This window comes from Typopeltis vanoorti, chromosome 11 (genome assembly GCF_054136105.1).
Source record: "Typopeltis vanoorti isolate ZY-2024b chromosome 11, IOZ_Tvanoo_1.0, whole genome shotgun sequence".
Lineage (NCBI taxonomy): Eukaryota > Metazoa > Arthropoda > Arachnida > Uropygi > Thelyphonidae > Typopeltis > Typopeltis vanoorti.
The window spans coordinates 87,810,289-87,831,144 of record NC_143559.1 but is presented as its reverse complement, the minus strand read 5'-3'; the positions used below and the strand labels follow the sequence as shown (position 1 = coordinate 87,831,144).

At 37.7% G+C, this 20,856-nt stretch overlaps 1 protein-coding gene across 2 annotated transcripts in view; it reads left to right on the top strand.

Moving 5' to 3' along the window:
- The window catches only part of LOC150101832 (uncharacterized), a 572,233-nt gene that overhangs the window by 446,730 nt on the left and 104,647 nt on the right, over positions 1 to 20,856 (top strand). For both annotated transcript variants that reach the window (XM_090400015.1, XM_090400014.1), the window contains exons 20-22: positions 6,241 to 6,453; positions 7,555 to 7,671; positions 15,997 to 16,104. In XM_090400015.1, coding sequence (XP_090256141.1) covers positions 6,241 to 6,453; positions 7,555 to 7,671; positions 15,997 to 16,104 — 438 coding nt within the window. The remainder of the gene's footprint in view (positions 1 to 6,240; positions 6,454 to 7,554; positions 7,672 to 15,996; positions 16,105 to 20,856) is intronic.

The window sequence follows — 20,856 nt, the reverse complement described above, 5'->3', positions numbered from 1 at the left end:
TATACACATGTATCCTTCTGATTATGACCTCAGTTACAGGGGTCGAAACGTCAGGTTATTATTTTATTATTAATCAGTAAAATAATTTTTTAAACACGTGTTTTGTGTCCCTAAATTCATAAATATGAATGCTGATCACCGTTTAACCTTAAAAGAAAGAATCATTGACAATAAGATTGAACCGTAACAGGCACAGCACTGAGCCCTATGGAACTCAACTTTAACCTTCCTTCTCCCCATTACTGCTTCCTCTGTACACAACTCTGCTATTAGAAAGCCATTTCTAATCTAATCAACCCTGACATAACCCATACATTGCAACTTAAACATTAACTTGTCATGTGGCATCTTGCCATATGCCTTTCCTCTCATCAGTTTCTTTTGTAACTTCATTATAAAAGGCATCCACTATAAAACAGGAACACCTCTTGCTAAATTCATGATGACATTCATAAATCAGAAAGTCAATATGCAAGCCCAATTTTGTATACTCATTTTTTTTTAAATATTAACAAACTACAGAAGAAATGCAAACTGGACTATAGTTTGATACCTTCATTCCACCTTTGGTTGGAAAGACCTAGGTTCATTTCCCGTCCATTACGTGAGAAACCTTTATCTGGTCTCTTTCAACTAAAGGTGAGTTAGCTGGTCTCATACGGAGGCAGGTTTTTTTTTTTTTTTGTCCCTCCCGGAACAGGCAAATTGGTCCCGTGAACACACATGGATTTACAACTATGTAAATCCATGTGTGTCGAATCAGGAATATGACCCAATCATATTCCTGATTCATCAACCACATGCCGGTCAATTCTGGATATAATGGGGGAAGCAGTGGTGAACCACCCTGTAAAACTCTCACCAGAAACACTTTGTGGCAAGAATACTTGCCTTCAAAGTTACCAATAGTCAGACATGGCTGAAGAGTTAAATCATTATCATTATTTAATTAAATTTATTATTTTTATTTTATTGTTTATTATGATAATTTAATCTGATTCATCAATTTCTCTCATTTCTAGTATTTTAAATCATCCAATCATCATCCAATTTTAAAACAGAATGATGGGTATGTATGGAAAAATAACTGCATTTCAAAAAGCCTCAAACTAAAATTCTAAAAAAAACCATTGTTATGCATATGGTAAGAAATGGAGCTGAGACATGGAGACTTAGTCAAAGAGAAATACAGAAAATCAGAGCATTCAAAATGAAATGCTTAAGAAAAATAAATATGACTCACTGGGTTTGAATACAAAACAAATTAGCAAGTCAAACACGAATTAAACTATTGAGAAGATATCATAGCTATAATTCTTAAACAGCAATTAAAATGATTTGGACACTTCCAGAGAATGTCCTCCCAGAGATTACCAAATATGATCTTGAATGGAATCATTGGATTAAGACGATCAAGAAACAGACCAGAAAGAACTTGGCTGCAGTCTTTGAAGGAAAGGTCACAATTATTGAGCTTCAGAGAGATGATAGATATTTCCAGAGATAGAGCCAGATGGCAAAGCTTTGTTCATAGGAGACTCAATCAATCATCTGATGGATGAGAAAGAAGAAGAAGAATATAAAAAAATGGGACATTTGCCATGCTATGTAAAAGACCTGGGTGTTGAATCTTGTGCCTTTTTCAAGTGAAGGTTAGCTAGCTGGTCTCATACATAATTAGCAGGTCCCCCCCCTTCCCTTAAAACAAATAAATTGACTGACCAGAGAACACAAATAATTGACAGATGAAATTGCTGTGTAGTTGTTGACAGATGATATAGTGCAAAAGGTGGATTATGCAATGCAAACAGTGGTTGTGATTTTGTGTAATGTGGACTGACTTCCTAGAATAAATCCTTGGTTCCCATGGAGGTGTCATGTGGTATAATAATAATAAATTTAAAATTCAACTATTGTTATAAAATAATCTAGCATCTTGTTTCTTTTGTATTGAAGACTTCTGTAGTCAGAAGACATGATCAAATATAATACTGGTATGTAAACCATATAGAACCAATTGGTAATAAAAATATGTTTATTTAATACTGAACTAGTTTCATGAAATAACTGTTTCACATCTTCAGAAGATAATGGTGGGGGGGGGGGGGAGGAAGAGAGAGAGATAAGCTACACAAGCAGGTAAATTTCACAATATTTTAAAAAGACTAAGAATGGAAATACATGTGTGTTGTGTAATAACCTGATGGTTAGTGGTGTAATGTGTTAAAATTGTTTATGACTGAGGTCCAGACTTAGTGTAAGATCATGCTTTGTTTCTTGTTGCATTGTTGTTGAAAAAGGCAGCACAAATGACAGAATGCAATCATGAAGTAATGCGGCAGTGAACTGAAATAATTCAGACTGTTTGTACGTTTCATATTATTATTATTATTCTGGCCTCCATGGAGTCAAAAGACTCATCATGGGAGGTCCTTTCTAAAAAACACAAGTCTATCAAGACTCATCGAGGGGAGGTCCCTCTTAGGAAACACAAAGTCTATCATACCACTCCTTAAATGCATTGACCTCGCTCCCACCACTCCATTAGGCAATGCATTCCATGGTTCAACCACCCTCCATGCAAAGAAACCACTCCTCACCCTCTTTCTCACAGTTTCCTTTTGTAACTTTCAGGGATGCCCCCCCCCTTGTCATGACTCCTTCCCCCCTGTTCAACTAAGCGAAAGAACTCCACACTGTTAACCCTGAAACCACCTCTCAACATTTTAAAAGTCTCAATCATATCACCTCTCCTTCTTCTATTCACCAAACTCTGCAGCCCACACTCCCTCAGCCGATCCTCATAACTAACATTGTACAGTCCTGACACCATCTTTCTTATCTGCCTCTGTACCCTTTCCACAGTTAATTTATCCCTTTCAAATCCTGGGGACCAAATCTGTGAACAATAGTCTAAGTGTCGTCTCATCAGAGTCTTGTACAACAGAATGATAACTCTTTTATCTCTGCTGGTCAGTGTCCTTCTCATTATTGCAGCAATCCTCTGTGTTACCTTCACTACCTTTGCAATATGTTCCCTAAATTTCAAGTTTCTATCAATCATCAACCCCAGATCTCTCGTCTCCCCTACTTCCTCCAGTTTAACTCCTCTCATAGAGTATACAGTGTCCCATTGACGTTTCCCAAACCTCAAGACCTTACATTTTGCTGCATTAAACTGAAACCCCCATTCATTTGCCCATCTAGCTAGCTTATTCAAATCCTCTTGCAGAGCTACCACATCTGCACTATTACTAATAACCCTTACCAGCTTCACATCATCTGCAAACAACTGAATATCCCCTTGCAATCCACGGACAATGTCATTCATATAAAGGTTAAACAATATAGGTCCTAGTACTGAGCCCTGTGGAACCCCACGTAATCTTCTGCCTCTTTGATATTGCTCCACCAAACACAACTCTCTGACACCTATCGGACAGCCAATCCTGAATCCATTTGACCGATCTGACATTCAGATCCATGTGCTGCAACTTGAATATCAGCTTATCATGTGGCACCCTGTCAAATGCCTTTGTTAAGTCTAGGAAAATGGCAGTATATGCCTTTCCTTCATCATGCTTATGTAACTTTATTATAAAAGGCTAGCATATTGCTAAAACAAGAGTGCCCCTTCACAAATCCATGTAGACTCTCACAGATAACAATATGGTTCCTCACTACTTTCTCCAAGATCTTATAACTACTGATGACACACACAAACTGGCCTGTAATTAGACATTTGCAGTCTGCTACTGCCCTTATGCAATGGCACTGTCTTACCTTCCTTCCGTTCCATGGGCTCATTTCCCGCAGCCAGACTTTCACTGAAAAGCCAGGTCAAAGGCACTGTCAGTTCCTTAGCACATTCTCTCAAAACTCGTAGTGAAATACCATCCAGTCCCACAGCTTTACTGACATCCAGAGTACTCAGTATTTGGAACACACTCTCCTCCTGCACCTCTAAACCTCGAACCTGCCCTATCCCTCTAGTATTCAAATTGACTCCTCCAGGATGAAATACTCCAATAAAGTGTTCATTGAACAATTCCACTATGTCCTCTGCATCAGTCACTCTAGTAGCATTTTTATCCAACAATGTCATTCTTCCACAGTCGTTTCTCCTCCCACTGGCCACATAGCTAAAAAATTCCCTAGGATTTTCCTTGGATCTAAGGACCAGTCTTTTCTCATATTCCAGTTTTGCCTTCCTTACCATACTAGTCACTCTCCTGGCCTGTGTCTTATATTCTTCATGCATCTTCTCTTCACTTGTCTCCTTATATCTCTTCCATAGCCTCTTTTTTGCATGCAGTTTCTGTTTAATATTGTTTGTCATCCACTTTACTCCAAATCATATCCTCTTCTTTGCTCGTGGAATACAGCTTTCCATTGCTGCTAACAAATATTCCTTCACAATTTCCCAAGCACTAATGATATACGAAACTTCTCCGAGTTGATGTCTAAGACTATTATAATCACCTGCTTTATAATTCCACATACGTTCCTATCTCTTTGATACTCCTGCATGTCTATTCATTTTCCAAGTCAAAACCATATGGTCACTCTCTTCAATGGGCGGGAGAGATGTCATCTCAGTTATTATCAACTCTTCAGTTTATATCAATCTACTTATTATCAAATGCTATAACCAAATCCAAAATTCTTGAACCTCTTGTTCCCTCTGTTACATGTTGCCTATGACATTTGTCTCTCAAGAACTCTAGAAATTCCATTCCCTTATTGCTACATGCATCTTCCTCTCCCCAATTTATACTGCTGTAGTTAAAATCTCCCATAACAACCATTCTTCTTGCACTTGCCACTCTCAACTGTCTCAACATCTCCTGGTCTCCACCCTCTGTGCTCCTTGGTCTGTAGCAACACCCCACTAAATATCCTGTCTTCTCCACCTCACACCATATGCTTTTAAAATCATTAGTGTCACAGCCTTCTAAAGCCTCCACTCTTAGATCATCACTTATCATAAGCCACCACCACACTTTCCCTTCCTATCCTGCCAAAAAATGCTGTACCCAGCAACTTCTATTCCTTTTATTTTATCCTCTTCCGTCAACCACGTCCCGGTGATCCCAATAATCTTTGGCCAGGCTGATGCTATCAGTGCCACCAATTCCTCTCCCTTATTCCAAATACTCCTCATTAGTATAAAGCATAAAAATGTCATTGTTTCTATACCCAGCATTATCCCCTCTAGACTCCACTGGGCTCAGCGTTACCTGATGTTGTCCCCCTTCTTCCAAGTTCCCATTCCCACAAGAAGCCACCCCTGCTACCATCCACACTGGGACACACTGACTTGTTCAGAACAGCAATCTCTCCAGATGCCTACGACCTTCCTCATTCAAATGTAAGCAGTCTCTCGCATACAATTCTTCTCTGTTCTCAAATGCACTCCAAGCATCCACATATTCCAATACTCTCTTCTGACACATTCTCGCTATTATGCCATTCAATATCACGACTCTTCTGCTCAGCTTGTCACTATCATACCTAGGCAACACACACAATCTTTCCTCTCTGTGTCTTCTTTTGTACACCCTCAAGCAAGAATCTCATATTTCTCGCTGCTCTATTTACATTACCACTCAAGTCATTTGTTTCTACCATCACAATATTCTCATCCACCCTTTCACCTCTCTTAATTGCCATAGCCACACTTTCTATCGTTCCTCCAGGCAAACACTCCTCACGCATCCTATCTTGAACACTATGGATCATTGAGTTCCCATACATTACACCTCTTACCACCCTATTCCTCGATTGCTCACATGCATCTCTCTCTCTCTCTCTCTCTCTCTCCTGTAACACTTTCTCTTTGTGCTCCTCTACTTACCTGCCTTCCTGACATATATTGATGACTGCTGAAATTTGCTATTGAATAATAAACAAGAACAATTGCTCCTGAGTTGAAAAGATCTAGGTTCAAATGTTGTCTAATGTTAAATGAATAATTTTTTTTTATATAAGGATCCTTTGATTAAAAGGGACCCATAAATGTATGCAATTAACAAATATGTAGCTTCAGTTCGTTTTATTATAATGCTTAACAGCCATCCAAACCAGAATGTGTGAACATTTGTTATTCATAAGATAGAAAAGAAATTTATTTTATTTTATGCCTATTTTGAGAGTTCTGTACTTTTGCAGCATATAAAATGATTTTATTCATTCTCTGTGATATCAGATTCATGTAAGGATATATTTTCCATGTTATAGATTGGTCAAAAGCCTGCGTTAGAAGCCAAGGCAAAACCTTCTTGGGGATCATCGAGTGGTCGAGTGATCACCATCAGAACTAACAGACGGATGATTACTATCACCCAGCCTTGTCACCAGGGAATTTTGCACCCAGTGGAAATTTCTGTTCCATTGTTGTTAAATCAGTCTGTTGTGGATTTAGATAGTGGCAGTTTTGAAAGTGAACACTCAGTAAGTGCATATAGTGTCTGATTCCCCCCCCCCATATTATATAAACATAGTGTACTTCATTAAATAAATAAAGTAGAAATTCATTCTTACCTGTTAAGGCCTTAAAAGATTAGAATGAATCCCTTCCTCCATTAAAAATTGATTGATAATGCTAAACAACAAAATTTTAATATTTGTTTTACCTCGAAGTGTAAATAGTTGAGTGATGGTGCAATTTCAATAGGATAAATTTAAATAAATATGAGCTCAATATTGTCTTGTCATCCTTCAGCTTCAATAATTGAGATTGCATTTCATAATGAACCTATAGAATACATTTAGATGAATTTACTTTTCAATTTTCTCTTTACAGATAAGTTTCAACCTTGCAGTCTAGATCCTAACATTTTCAGCTTATTGGTATGATTCAGAAATATTTTCAGAAGGTTATTCAAGTCTTCTTGGGTTATTAGGTGATTTGCAGCTGGTAACTGAAAACTGAATTCAGTTTTCAGGTGTCAGCATGAAAACTGGATCTGAAAGTACACGGCATGAGAACATGCTGTGTACTTTCAGATCCATTCATAGAGTTTTCTTCAACCATGTGTATGTCTTAGATTTAGAAATCAGATACAGATTATAGTAAAGGACTTGTCTCATGGCTACCAACAAGTTTAGGTATTTTATTACATTTCAGTTTTCAGAAAAGTTGGAAATGTGTGTGTTAAACAAAAGTAACAATCACTTGCATGGTCTCTAGGCATCCTACCTACCAACCATTGGGGGTAGCAAGAAGAATTGATGAATGTATATTCTTAAGTTGGGGGAACTATGATCTGGTTCTGTTTTTTCCATATTTGGCTTCAAGTAACTCAGTGTTAGTTATCGCTGCTGACCACTTCCAAACAATAGACATTTAAGTAAAACTCAAGGTGATGGAACAATATGGATGTCATTTTGTATCTGCACTTATAATTATGGTAAAAGATCTATTTTTGCATAAAAGCAAATTTTAGGATTGTGTAGTGTGATTATAACTTCAGAAAGTGCATTTAAATATAATTTCAGTATAATAAAGAATTTTTTTTTTTATATTAGTTGATAAATGTTTTTCCATTTTAGCATTTAAGACGAATGATGTATTATAAAACTCCAAGTGGCCAAGAGAACATCCTTCCCGAATTGCATACTCTTGACACTCCATCATATGGTGCATATGCTTTACATACCACATTGAAGGTAAAAATGTATATTTTTTTCATCTCTAATTTTAATTATATTTATGTAGCACACTAATCTATAAATCACATAACCAATTTCTGAATTTTTTGTTCTCTCCATGTCATAACCTGTCGCAGATGTCTCTCCTGTCATAACCTGTCTCTCCATGTCATAACCTGTCAAAAAGTATTCAAAAAATGAAAGTTCCCTCAGTTTAATAAAAAAAATTTAAAACAACCTAATATTGCAATTTTAAAGCTTAATTTTGTTTTTTAATACTTTGTTTATTTGAACAAGAAATGTTTAAATGATTATCCAGTGAACATGTTGAAACAGCATTATTATGCTCATCACAAACTCTTTGATGTTTTTGTTTTAAATATATCTTTCATTTCTGTCATCATTTGCCAAAGGCAATTTGAGACTTCCATGAATAACAGCTGTTCAGTCCAGTCTGTCTTCAGTTGAGTTATTTCAATTTCCATAGGAGTTTCATTTCTATTCCAATTTTTACATAGTGTTATGATTCATTGTCGGTGCTAAGAACATCAGCCCAAATACTCAATTTTTTTTAAAAACCATATATCAGTTGGATAAGGATATGAAAAACTATGATAAATGAAACATAGTCAAGGTTAAGATATTTTAATATAAAAAAGTTGTTAAATTAAAAATTGTGAGCAAAATGTATATGAGTAAGGTTTTTAAAAGTGCAAAGTTTTAAAATTTGGGAAGCAAAGATGAGAATCAGAGTATACATAGGATTTGTGGGGATATTTTAGAGGAGGTTGTGGAGATAAAAGGTTTTGCAGGTTATGGTGGATAGAGACTTGAAATTTCATGGACATTTAGCTAAAATTGGGAATTGATTCTAGTGGTAAGACTTATACGTTGGTTAGACATAACTGGTAATTAATTTACGGAATTAACAACGCATATAAAGTGAATTAATTAAAGATAACTTTAATGAATCACTTCTATATTTCGACAATGTCACATTGTCATCTTCAGGAACATAAAGATATGGTATGTGCACTAAAGGAACTAACAAAGCAAATGAGGAAGAAATTAAGACACTAATTTTGTTCCTAAAGTCCTAATGGTGCCCTCTTGCGGGCTAATTTGGTAGTCTTGGCCGTTGGGCTGAAGTTCTCATAATGAAAGTCTCCCAAATTTGGGGCAGTTTCATGCACCCAAATTTGTTGAGGTTAGGAACGTTTTTTAGAGCTGCTGAAGATTCTTTGAATAATCTTTCGTATTTAAACTTGCTGCGATGGATTATTTTTGTCTTCTTCCAACGAATTTTATGGTGGGTATCTAAGGCATGGTCTGCCAGCCCAGAGCGGCTGTACTGGTGAAACCGGATGTAGTCTTGGTGTTCTGAAATCCTGATATTTGTTGTTCTGCCTGTTTGGCCAAAGTAGGACAATTTGCAGCTGCAAGGGACCTGGTATACACCAGGTAGGTCTAGGGGAAGTGGTTGGTCTTTGGTAGAGCGGATAAGGGATGCCAACTTTTTATATGGTGTGTAACAGGAAGTAAGGTCATATTTCTTGAGGATATTAGTAATTTTTTCAGAGGTGCCCTGGATGTAGGGGATAGTGATAGACTTAGTGTAGTCTTTATTGTTGAGGGGGAGAGGGGGGTTGTGGTTTTCAGGTTTTAGTATTTTTTGGATTTTTTTGGGGTTATAGCCATTGGCTAAGAAAGTGTTGAGGATGTGGTTTAGTTCCATAGTCAGGGTCTTGTCATCTGAGCAGATTAATTTTGCCCTGTTATATAGTGTGGGGGGGTGGGGGGGGGGGGGGGTGGGGGGGGGGGGGGGTGGGGGGGGGGGGGGGTGGGGGGGGGGGGGGGTGGGGGGGGGGGGGGGTGGGGGGGGGGGGGGGTGGGGGGGGGGGGGGGTGGGGGGGGGGGGGGGTGGGGGGGGGGGGGGGTGGGGGGGGGGGGGGGTGGGGGGGGGGGGGGGTGGGGGGGGGGGGGGGTGGGGGGGGGGGGGGGTGGGGGGGGGGGGGGGTGGGGGGGGGGGGGGGTGGGGGGGGGGGGGGGTGGGGGGGGGGGGGGGTGGGGGGGGGGGGGGGTGGGGGGGGGGGGGGGTGGGGGGGGGGGGGGGTGGGGGGGGGGGGGGGTGGGGGGGGGGGGGGGTGGGGGGGGGGGGGGGTGGGGGGGGGGGGGGGTGGGGGGGGGGGGGGGTGGGGGGGGGGGGGGGTGGGGGGGGGGGGGGGTGGGGGGGGGGGGGGGTGGGGGGGGGGGGGGGTGGGGGGGGGGGGGGGTGGGGGGGGGGGAACAAGTTGTGAAGATGTCTCATCGGATAATGGCAGTGATGTAGAGAGCCCTGATATGCAGAAAAAATCCATATAAGGTCTTGATCAGGCCCCATATGGATTATTGCGCATAGATTTGGTCACTGGGTTTTCATAGTGATGAGGATATGTTGGAAAGGGTCCAATGAAGATTCACAAAAGTGGTCAGTGGTCTTTGGAGTGTGGAATACAAGGACAGATTGAGAGAATGTAAGTTGCAATGCCTCGTGAATAGGAGGAGAGATATGATGCATATATACTCTTAAGCTAGTCAGGTGTTGTTTTCAGGTTGACATGAAAGAGATTTATCATAGAATGCGGGGGGGGGGGGGGGGGTTAGAACAAGAGGTCATCACTGGAAACTGTATAAGGAGGGTGTCAGTAGAGGAGTAAGGAGCAAATTCTTTGCATGAAGAGTGGTTATGAGTGGAGTACATTGCCTGAGTGTGTTGTGAATGTAGAAACCTTGAATCAGTTTAAGGCATGGTTGGATGAACATTGTGTGCAATAGTGTGTACCTCCCATGATGAGTCTGATTGCATGGAGGTCAAATGTTAATAATATATTGAATAGTGTTGGAGATAATCTACATCCCTAACTAAAAATTCACACATATACCACAGTAATTAAATTTTAATAATATGTAGATATTTTGTCTTAAGTATCTTAAGACATCATCAGTACAGTTATTACAAACAATACTAGGAATTACATTCAAAGGAACAGTTAGTGTGCCTGCTTACATTGGAATCCCTCTATGCATACATTAGTGTATTTAAGGACTGAAATATTCGGCTGTAAATTAAAATTAAATTAAAATATATCTGATAAATTTATTTTATACAATTGCAGATAATAATTTCCCAGACCTTTGGGATAGTGAGACAGCCATTACAGTTAAGATTGGGTCTGTGACGTAAGGCTTCAGCACTTTCTTTATATAAACTCTCGTGTTTATATAAGAATCTATGTAACAGCTTGGGTGTTTTTACATTTGAGCACAAGGTGATGTTACGTCTGGTACTTCCCTTTTATTTATTATTTTATATTATTTTATATTAGACTATTCACTTATCTATTTTCAGCTCTTCCGTTGCCGACAAATTTATATTCTTTAAGTCGACTGCGCCAGCCGGCAACTGAAGTCTGAGACACAATTTTAAACTACTGAAAACAATATAGGGATCAAGTGGTTTGCAGTCGTGGTCCCCCTTTCTTAGTTGCTAATGGATTCCCCTACTAATTATGCATGGTCTGAATTTTAACAAGTGGTAACTCAATTCTCAGAACACTGACAGACTCATGAGGTTTAAATTAAAGAAATACATTTATTTAGACAAGACACATATATACACTTTAGTCAGAAATTTCAATTCTAAGGAGCCTGAATTCCCCCCCCCCCTTAAATTTACATATCCAAAATTATTTACTCTGAAACCTTATGGTATCAATTTCACACTCTTCTTTGTATGACTATATTCAGGCTCGGTTAATTTCTACTGAGTCACTCAGTTCTCATTCATGGGAATAACACATATACATAGATACATTCTACAATCCTAGTGTGAAACATATTAGACATACTCCGTCTTGCTAAATTCACATGAGACAATATTTTCTCTTATATTCTGGCTTTATCCTCCCCCAAAATTCAGTTGATAATTAAGTTCAAATTTAATACAATAATAACAATGTTTCTTCTAACATAAACAGTCCGAAGCCCTGGTTCCCAGCTCAGCTTAAGCTTAGGGTGTTACTTGCTCTTTAGACGTAGACAGAATGTCCAAAAGATTACAGTTCTTTAGATATAAAGTAGAAGTAGACTATATGGAGTTCCTTAACGTTTTATTTCTTATTCCCTTTTTGGTTATTAGTTAATCTAATACGAAAACTTGCGTCTTACCGTTCTTGCTTTTCTGGTGGTTATTAGGACTTCCTTAACTAGATCTTCGGGTTTCCTCACCGTATATTTCTTATGGCGTCCCTGACACACTCCTATTCTTTTCGAAAGAGTTTCACCTCTTCGCTGTTTTATACGTTGACATGGCTAACCAGTGGCTCTCTCTGGCAGCATTCCTTCAACGTGGCTACACTCGACACAGCACCGTATAGCAACGGAAAATGTTGCTGGGGCACGGCGGCAAGCTTCACAGATATCCAGCACTTGGAGTCAGGAACCAGGAACAGAAAATAAGAGAACGATTGAATTCGGCGCAGAAACCTATATACCTCATGTGAGCGCCCTCTCTTGGTGGCTACGTCACGCACATAGCAGTGGCCGATTGGTCACCGCAGCTCCGAACTGTTTTTGACATGGCTCAATACACTTATTATCTTATATACATCTTTCAGTAATTATACATGATTCTCCTCTTTTATTAATCCACAAACATTATCTATTTAAATTATGGGTTAGTCAAAATTCACTTAATATCTACAAGAGTGTTTAGCCACAGTTCTGGCTTGACAAGATGCACATTTTCTTCTGGTAGGCATAAGCATGTCCATATCCATGGCTTTTAACGTTACCTTATGTTGGGTCGGAAATAGGATAACTGATTAAAAGTGAGTTGGCACTTTTTCCGACACAACAGTGACTTATTTGCCAGGAACTTTTGTTATGCTTTCTTCTTTTCCTTCACTGTCTCCTTAACTTCTCGTGTCCACCATGGAGTTCTGATTTTTCTATCCTTGCAGACAACCTCACCACATGCCTCTCTGGCTGAATCAATCAATATTTTCTTGAGGATTTGCCACTGAATCTCCAAGGTTTGGTTCCTGTTCTCAAACTCTTTCATTTTTTTTTTGCAATAATGTCTGTGTATTTTAGTCTACAGTTCACATCTGAGAGCTGCTCAACTTTTATTTGCTTTAAAATTTCTTACATCTTCTTCTTTTCAGTATGAAATTCAATTTTATCCTGCACAAGACTAAATGGTGATCACTTCCAATTTCAAATCCTCTGTACACTGTAGTGTTCTGCACCAGGGAGAAAACAAGAACTATCAACAATAACATAGATCAATGAGTTGAAAGTTTATTTTTTACTTGGTTAGACTATAATAAATTTAGTTTAGTCCTTTATCCAAGTGTGAGCAAACAAAGTTAGCACCTGAAAATATCTTCAGGACTGGCGCAAACTTTGTTTGCTCACACTTGGATAAAGGATTAAACTAAATTTATTATAGTCAATGAGACTTTTCTTATTCCTTGCCTCTTCTCTCCATGTGAATTTATGCACATTTTTATGTTGGATCATTGTATTAGTAATAACCAGTCCATGTCCTGAGCAAAAATCTAACAAGTATTTGCAGTTATTTGCTTTGCTCTTTTCTCCAAATTTTCCCAAAATATTTCTGTATGTCTGACAATCATTTCTTACTCTGCTGTTTAGATTCCCAACAAGGACTAACTTTTCCTTTTTCATTGTGTCAGTTGCTTTCTCTTAAAGCCTCAAAAAACTTCTCCACCCTTACCTTAGTAGAACCGTCTGCGGGACCATAGGCACAAAAGTCTCATTGTCCAGTTCCCCATTCTCATATTTGCCCATATCACTCTACTTGAGATTGCCTTCCATTCAAGAAGATTAGCCTTGTATTTCGTGTTGAATACTATGGCTACTCCTTCTTTTTCTTGATTGTCATTGCCTGAATATAACATTTTGTATTTATTGCTCAGAAAGATCTCATGAGTTTTTGTCTTTTTTGTTTCAGTCACCCCTATTATGTCGATCTGATACTCCAATTCCTTAGCTAGCTCCATTTCTTTGCCATTTAGGCTTCTTATGTTGATAGTACCGATCTGGTGATATTGAGTTGGGGTGGGTTTTAGGATTTGTTCCAGTAGCTGACTTTTCGCTGTGTGAAAACAGCTGAGGCCTTGTTTAACCGGGCGACGTCCCAGCCAGCATGAAATTCTGTCATGTTGTACCATCATTTTTTATTTTGGTTTAAGCCAATAAGAATACAATTTGGTCAGCTAAATCACAAATTGCCAGTCCATCCTGGTCCGTTCAGTATCCAGGTAGATACCTAACAGGGTACACCACGAGAAGGTGAGGATTGGACATTAGGTTGAAAGCCCTGGTCGGTTCTCCACATTCCTTTAAAGACGATGTGGAGGTCTCCTCTCTGTATACAGCTTTGACCATAGAACTGTAGAGTCTATGCCCTCCCTTGATGAGTCTTTGGACTCCTTGGAGGTGTCATGTAATAATAACAATAATAATCTCTCACACGCAGAGCTAGTTTCTGATTAGTAATGATATAATCAATTATAGATCTTGTTCCTCTGCCATTCCAAGTATATTTATTTATATTCTTTTTTTGAAAAAGTATTGGTTATTTTAAAATTATTGAAAGTACAGAAGTCTAATAGTTCTTAACCATTGTTATTCATGCAGATTTCTCCATATTTTCCTAAGACATTTGGGATTGTATTATTTCCAACTCTAGCATTAAGATCTTCTGCTATTAATATATATAATCATTTTTATTATCATTTAACTGTTTTTGTAGTTCTCATAAAATTGTTTGTAATCCTCTTTCCTACCTTCTTCAGGGGCTTATACTCCTATGATATTTAAGTAGCTTCTATTTGTTTTTAATTTAACTGTTATAATTCGATCATTTACAAAATTGTACTTTCATATTCTGTTTTTCCATTTATTATTGATTAAAATGGCCACACTGCTAGTTTTGATATGTTGGTTAACTCCACTATATAGCATAGTAAAACCATCTATATATTTTGTTCTCTTTAATTCTTTTTTTTTTTTTTTTGTTTGTTATCATGGCTATATTAATAGTTTTAGTTTTTAGTTGTTATACTAATTCTGATTCCTTTGTTGTTATGCTTCACATATTCCACATGGCTACTTTTAAAATGTCCAAGATTCCTAATCAGTTACTTTATCCTTACTTGGTCGTTTTCCATTGTTTCAGTCTGATGAATTTTCCAGTTCAGGCATCATAGGTTAACTACTGCTGGCATAGCTCTTAAGGTGATTGGTGCACACAAGCCTCCTTACTGCGTCAAGGTGGAGATACAATTAACCCTGTGGAGGTTGCAGCTGATCTGAGAGATACAAACAAATTGTTTAATATAAATATTCTTACACATATCCAGTGTATAGCTTGGAGGTCATGAGTAGCTGCGCATGCATATATTACGAGTGATATTCCACACTGTTTATGCGGTCAGTTTTGGTTCGTGTTATGTAAAGGTGTGTGATATTTCATCGTAAATTGCATCTGAGAGATACCGCAACCTCCGATGTCAGTATAGTATTGGTTTAGTTTTTTTTTAATTTACCGTTGAAAATGATTGGAAAAATATATCGATTGGATAATCCATCAGATGTTGAAGAGATTCAGCGATTTTGTTGCTTGAGTCCAATGATGAGAATGATAGAGTCGAATGTGAAAGTGATATTTGATAGTAAGTTGTATCTGAGAGATACTGCAAACTCCAATGTCAGTATAGCATTGGCTTAGTTGTTTTTTTTTTTTTTTGTTTCTTTGTTCAATAATTTCTAGATTATAAGTGAAAATAAATAAACTGTCGTGTATTATATTTGAGTGTTTTTTTTTTTAAGTTGTATCGCATTTTAGCACATACTAGTGATAAAGGATACACACGACCTACACTGCAATTTTTTCTACTGCAACCTCTGCAGGGTTAAGAAGGATTTATGCAATCTATCACTTCAATATTATCTAAACACTATGTTTATCAATGAACTACTTAGTCTAACCTGTTAAATGATTTATACTGCTTAGTTTTTAACTTCCTGAATTTTAAACAGTGAGACATGTAAATTCCTGTTATTATCACTTAATTATTATTTAATATTAAATAATGTAAAAGCCTGATGATAAATTCACTTTTATCACTTTAAGCTAAAATCTAAATTTGTATAAATCTTTCATATTTTTAAATTTAAAAATTAAAACGATTAATGTGAAAATTTATTTTGAAATTAAAAGACAATTTTTTTTTTTGCTATTAATTTTAGAGATGTATATTTTCTTTTGTATAGGCATTTCATTCATTCTATGATGCAGCGTCCACCCTTAACCACTGTATAAGTTTTGGAGATTTTCAAGCTGCTGCTAAGCTCTATGCTTTAGAAGGACTTTATGCTCAGGTAGTTACAAAACATGGAAATTCCCATGAATATAAGAATTACTAGTCTTTAATTAAAAATGAGAACTTTACTTTATGAGATAGTTTCACCTCATTATAACATAGAAGTTACATATAAGTGACTTATATTAAATCCTTTACATCATTTCATAGTGGTACACCCATGAAGATGGTGTAATAATGATGCTGATGTTTAAATGGAAATTGATATTATGATATTCTAGCAACATAATATTTCCTAAAATAAATAGCCAAAAGGCTTCAGTTCGGCGATGCAAATTTATATAAATCAAGTGGATATTTCTGCTTGGTCTCTGAGGAGAACCAACCAGTTTTAAACAGCTGACAGGCCAGTGAAACCTTATCAAAATGGACCAATAGAAGGCGAATATATGGACGCTTATCTTCTTAGTCTTCTTCGAAGCACTCATGTCTTCTAAGTGGTCTGTGCTAAGGCAAGTCATGAATGCTGGTGAGTGTATTCCTGTAAGCTCTCTCTGATCAACTTTTTTTTTTTATGAAACTTTCATAGTTTCTATGTTCGGCTTTGAAATAATGCTGGATTTAATATCCACTTGATTTATATAAATAATATTTCCTAGTTAGTTTCTTGCAATTAATTTTCTTCCAAATTGTTTACTATTTGTCAAATCTGATTTGATGCTTTTACATGTTTGTCTTCTAAAGTACTGCTGAAAAATAAGTGGGGTAATTCTGCTTGCACATTCCAGAATATTAACAATATAAAGTTTATTTTTCTGAAATCTTAATTTTTAATAAAGTTCTGACATTGATGTCATTTCCTTAGGAGATCACAGATATCGAAGTTCAATCTTTAATCAGCTGGTTTTTTTCCTAACCCATCCCTGAGATCGGTAATTTATTGGGTTGAATACTGTCTTGTATAATGCTGTTGTACTTGGCATAACACTAATTTGCAGATATACGTGGCATGACGCTAAATGCAGATTTGTGTCTCTTGTTCTCCATTAATGCATTTAGTTACTTCTGATCATATCAACTTTACCAAGTATATGAAATTCTGTTTTCATATTTAATTTGCCATCTTCACTAAAAATCATATCTAAATAGCTGAAATGCAAAACCAGTTCTGTAGATTCAGTATGAATCTACAGCAGAGGAGGCAATATTTGTAATATGTTTGTGCCAAGAGAGATTTGAGGTTAGTCTTATCCCAAGAAGATAAATCTCATCCTGTATGGGGATTTGGGTGTTGTCAAAAGTAAGGCTGGAAGAGAATGTTCTTTTTTGTGTGATATAAGACAGTTGTGTTTTGCTTGCATTGAAATTGACCAGATTATTCAAACCCCACTGAATGTTTTGGAAATCTGTATTTAAGGTGGTAGTGGTTAGGGCTCTGGAGATTGTGGTGATTTGTGAATTGCTGGGTTTGTCAATGAAAGGGAGGAGTTCAATGTGTTGTTATCAGCAAAACTATATATTGGGTTGGTATTCTGTTGGAATAAGTCATTAATGTATAGAAGGAATAGGGTGGATGAGAGAACAGAGCCTTGTGGAACCCCTGTATTGGTTGCATACTTAGAAGATAAGTGGGTATCCAGTGAGAAAGCTGGCAGTCCAAGTGCAGAAGTCATGGTGTAGACAACATATGGGCAACCTACGGGCTGGATCCAGCCCTCTACTTCTTTTGATCCGGCCCTAATCTATTTCAGCAAAGTTTGTCTGATTCGTGGTGGGAGAAAACATGATATGTTCTACTAACTCACATTAATTTGACTTGCTCAAAACACGCTATGTTTTCTCCAATCAAGGTCTCTTTCTCACTTTGACTAGTGGCGTGTGTGAACATGTTACAACGTGTCAGTTCGGTACTTGCATTGGTGTTGTGCTTTGTTCGGTGCCTGCATTGATGTTGTGTTCTGTACATCGCAGGCACTGAACAGAACACAACATCAATGCCTGCATTGATGTTGTGTTCTGTTCAGTGCCTGCGATGTAGAAGACAGTTTTGTTTGACAGTTCTGAATATCGCTTATAAATTTTGGACAATGTCAGGGGTTATTGCAATTTTGTTATGGAAAGAGAATCGTCAATTTCAAGACAACTGGACCGAGGATTATTATTTTATTCTGAATAAAGGTTTGCCTGTATGTTTGCTGTGCAATGAATCCGTATCCGTCAACAAAGAATACAACTTGAAGAGACCGAGACATGCAGATCACCCAAAAATTGATGGACAACTACGAAAAGATGAAATACAGAAGTTGAAGAAGAACTTGGATACCCAGCAGCAAATGTTCAACAAGCAAAGAAAATGCAGCACCACAGCATTGTCAAAGCCAGCTTTGTGGTGAGCGAAAAAATCGCTAAGCATTCTAAGTCATTTGGTGAAGGAGAATTTATCAAAGAATGTCTGCTGGATGTTGCAAGTATAATATGTCCTGAAAAGAAAAAAGACTTCGAGAATATTCGTTTGTTGAGACATACTGTTGTCCGAGATAGAAATTATGGGTGATGATATCAAAAAAAGTTTAAAAGAGAAGATTGCTAGATTGGAAGCATTTTCAATTGCTTTGGATGACAGCACTGATGCCTCCGATACAGCACAACTAGCAATATTTATTCGCGAAGTTGATGCGGATTTCAACATCACAGAAGAATTATTGGCGCTTCGGCCATTAAAAGGAACAACTACCGGTGAAGATATATTTGAAACAGTCAGCACAGTCTTCGAGAGATTTGGGCTTAAATGGAATTCACTATCTGGCATGTGCACTGATGGAGCCCTTGCATTGGTTGGTGCACAGAAGGGATTTATTGGAATAGTTCATGAAAGAGCAATAGAACTACAGATCCATCTGGAAAATTTAACAAATTTTCACTACATTATCCACCAACAAAATCTGTGTGCAAAATCAACTAAATTCACAAATGTTATGGAAGTTGTAGTAGCCAGTATTAACTTTATTAAGTCACGTGCACTTAATCACCGCCAATTTAAGGAGTATTTGACAGACCTATTTTCGGATTATGAAGATGTGTCTTATTATTGTGAAGTGAGGTGGTTGAGTAAAGGTAAAATGTTAAAATGATTTTATGATCTGAGATAAGACATTGCAGATTTTATGGGCATAAAAGGAAACACAATTAACCAAGTAAAAGATGATGAGTGGGTGTGTGATTTAGCATTCCTTGTAGATGTCACCGGATACCTAAACGAACTGAATCTTAAATTGCAAAAACAAGGACAATTGGTTCATGAACTGCATGGACATGTCATAGCTTTTTGTAATAAACTAAGATTGTTAGAAAGTCAGATAAGAGCTAAAAATTGTTATCATTTTCCTACTCTAGCAACTCATAAAAATATCCCTTATAATTGTTATGGAGATGAACTGAAGGCACTAATAGAGCAATAATATTACATTATATTATAAATAAATGATATATGAAGTAGCAACTTGTTTTAATTCATTTAATATTAATTTATTTATTTAATAATTTGGTCTGGCCCTTGACTCGGAGACAGAATGATAATTTGGCCCCTGAACTAGGAAAGGTTGCCCATGCCTGGTGTAGACCAAATGATAGGAGTTTGCTTAACATGCCTTTGTGCCAGACTCAGTCAAAGGACTTGGAGATATTAAAAGCAACCAGTTGGAACTCACCAAACTTTTCCATGCTATTTGTTCAGATGTGGATGAAATACAGGGTGTTCGGGATAAATTTGACATATTTATAATTAATTATATTTTTCCGTAAGTTACATGTATTAACACACACTTCTCTTCATTTAAAAGTTTGGACCCTTCTTCATTCATATACAAGATGTCAGAAAGGATGGATAGCTGGAACCCACCTGAATCATGGAAGAGAATAACTTGTATCATGATGATTCGTGCCCGCCATCAAAATAAGGATATTACGACTGCTGCCCAATGCTCCCTGAATACAGTAAAAACAATCAGGCATGAACTAGAGACTTGCAATGGTGACTACGAGGATGTAGCAAGAAGAAAGATCCCTAGCAGACGATCTGATTGCGTTCGTACAGCAGAATTCCTCGCAAATCTGCAGGAACAGGTGTTGAAGAACCCTGGCATTGGAATTCGGGCTTTGTTCGTGGAGTTGCTAACTGTAGTCAAGCCCTGGATAACAAGGGTAGCCAATGGTAGGCCGTATGTATGGCAGCAGGATTCGGCCCCTTGCCACACCTCTGGGAAAAGTCAAAAATGGTTGTCTGAAAATTTCTACGACTTCACCAGTCCAAATGTTTGGCCTCCAAACTCCCCAGACCTTAACCCCATGGATTATTTTGTATGGGGCGCAGTTGAAAAAGACACCAATCGCACTTCCAGTAATACAAAAGCCCAGTTAATGGATAAAATTAAAACAGTTTTTGCGGCCCTTCCCAGGGAGACTGTAGCATCAGCTTGTTCGAGGTTCCGAAGCAGAATTGAAGCTGTGATCGATGCTAATGGTGGTTATTTTGAGTAAATCTTGTTGATAGTATTGTAATTAACTCTGCCTGTAATGTTTTTTTGTCAATTCATTAAATTTAATAGATACAAAGAAGATTTTCTTTTTCCTTACGAAACTGTCAAATTTATCCCGAACACCCTGTAAGTGAGTAGATCATCTGTTAACTGACAGTGATGGAATTCATATTGGTAGTCATTTATTAGATTAGTCTTCAAGATAACATAGCAGTTGGATATTGATAGCTCTTTCCATTATTTAGAAAGAACTGGAGTAAGAGAAATTGGATGGT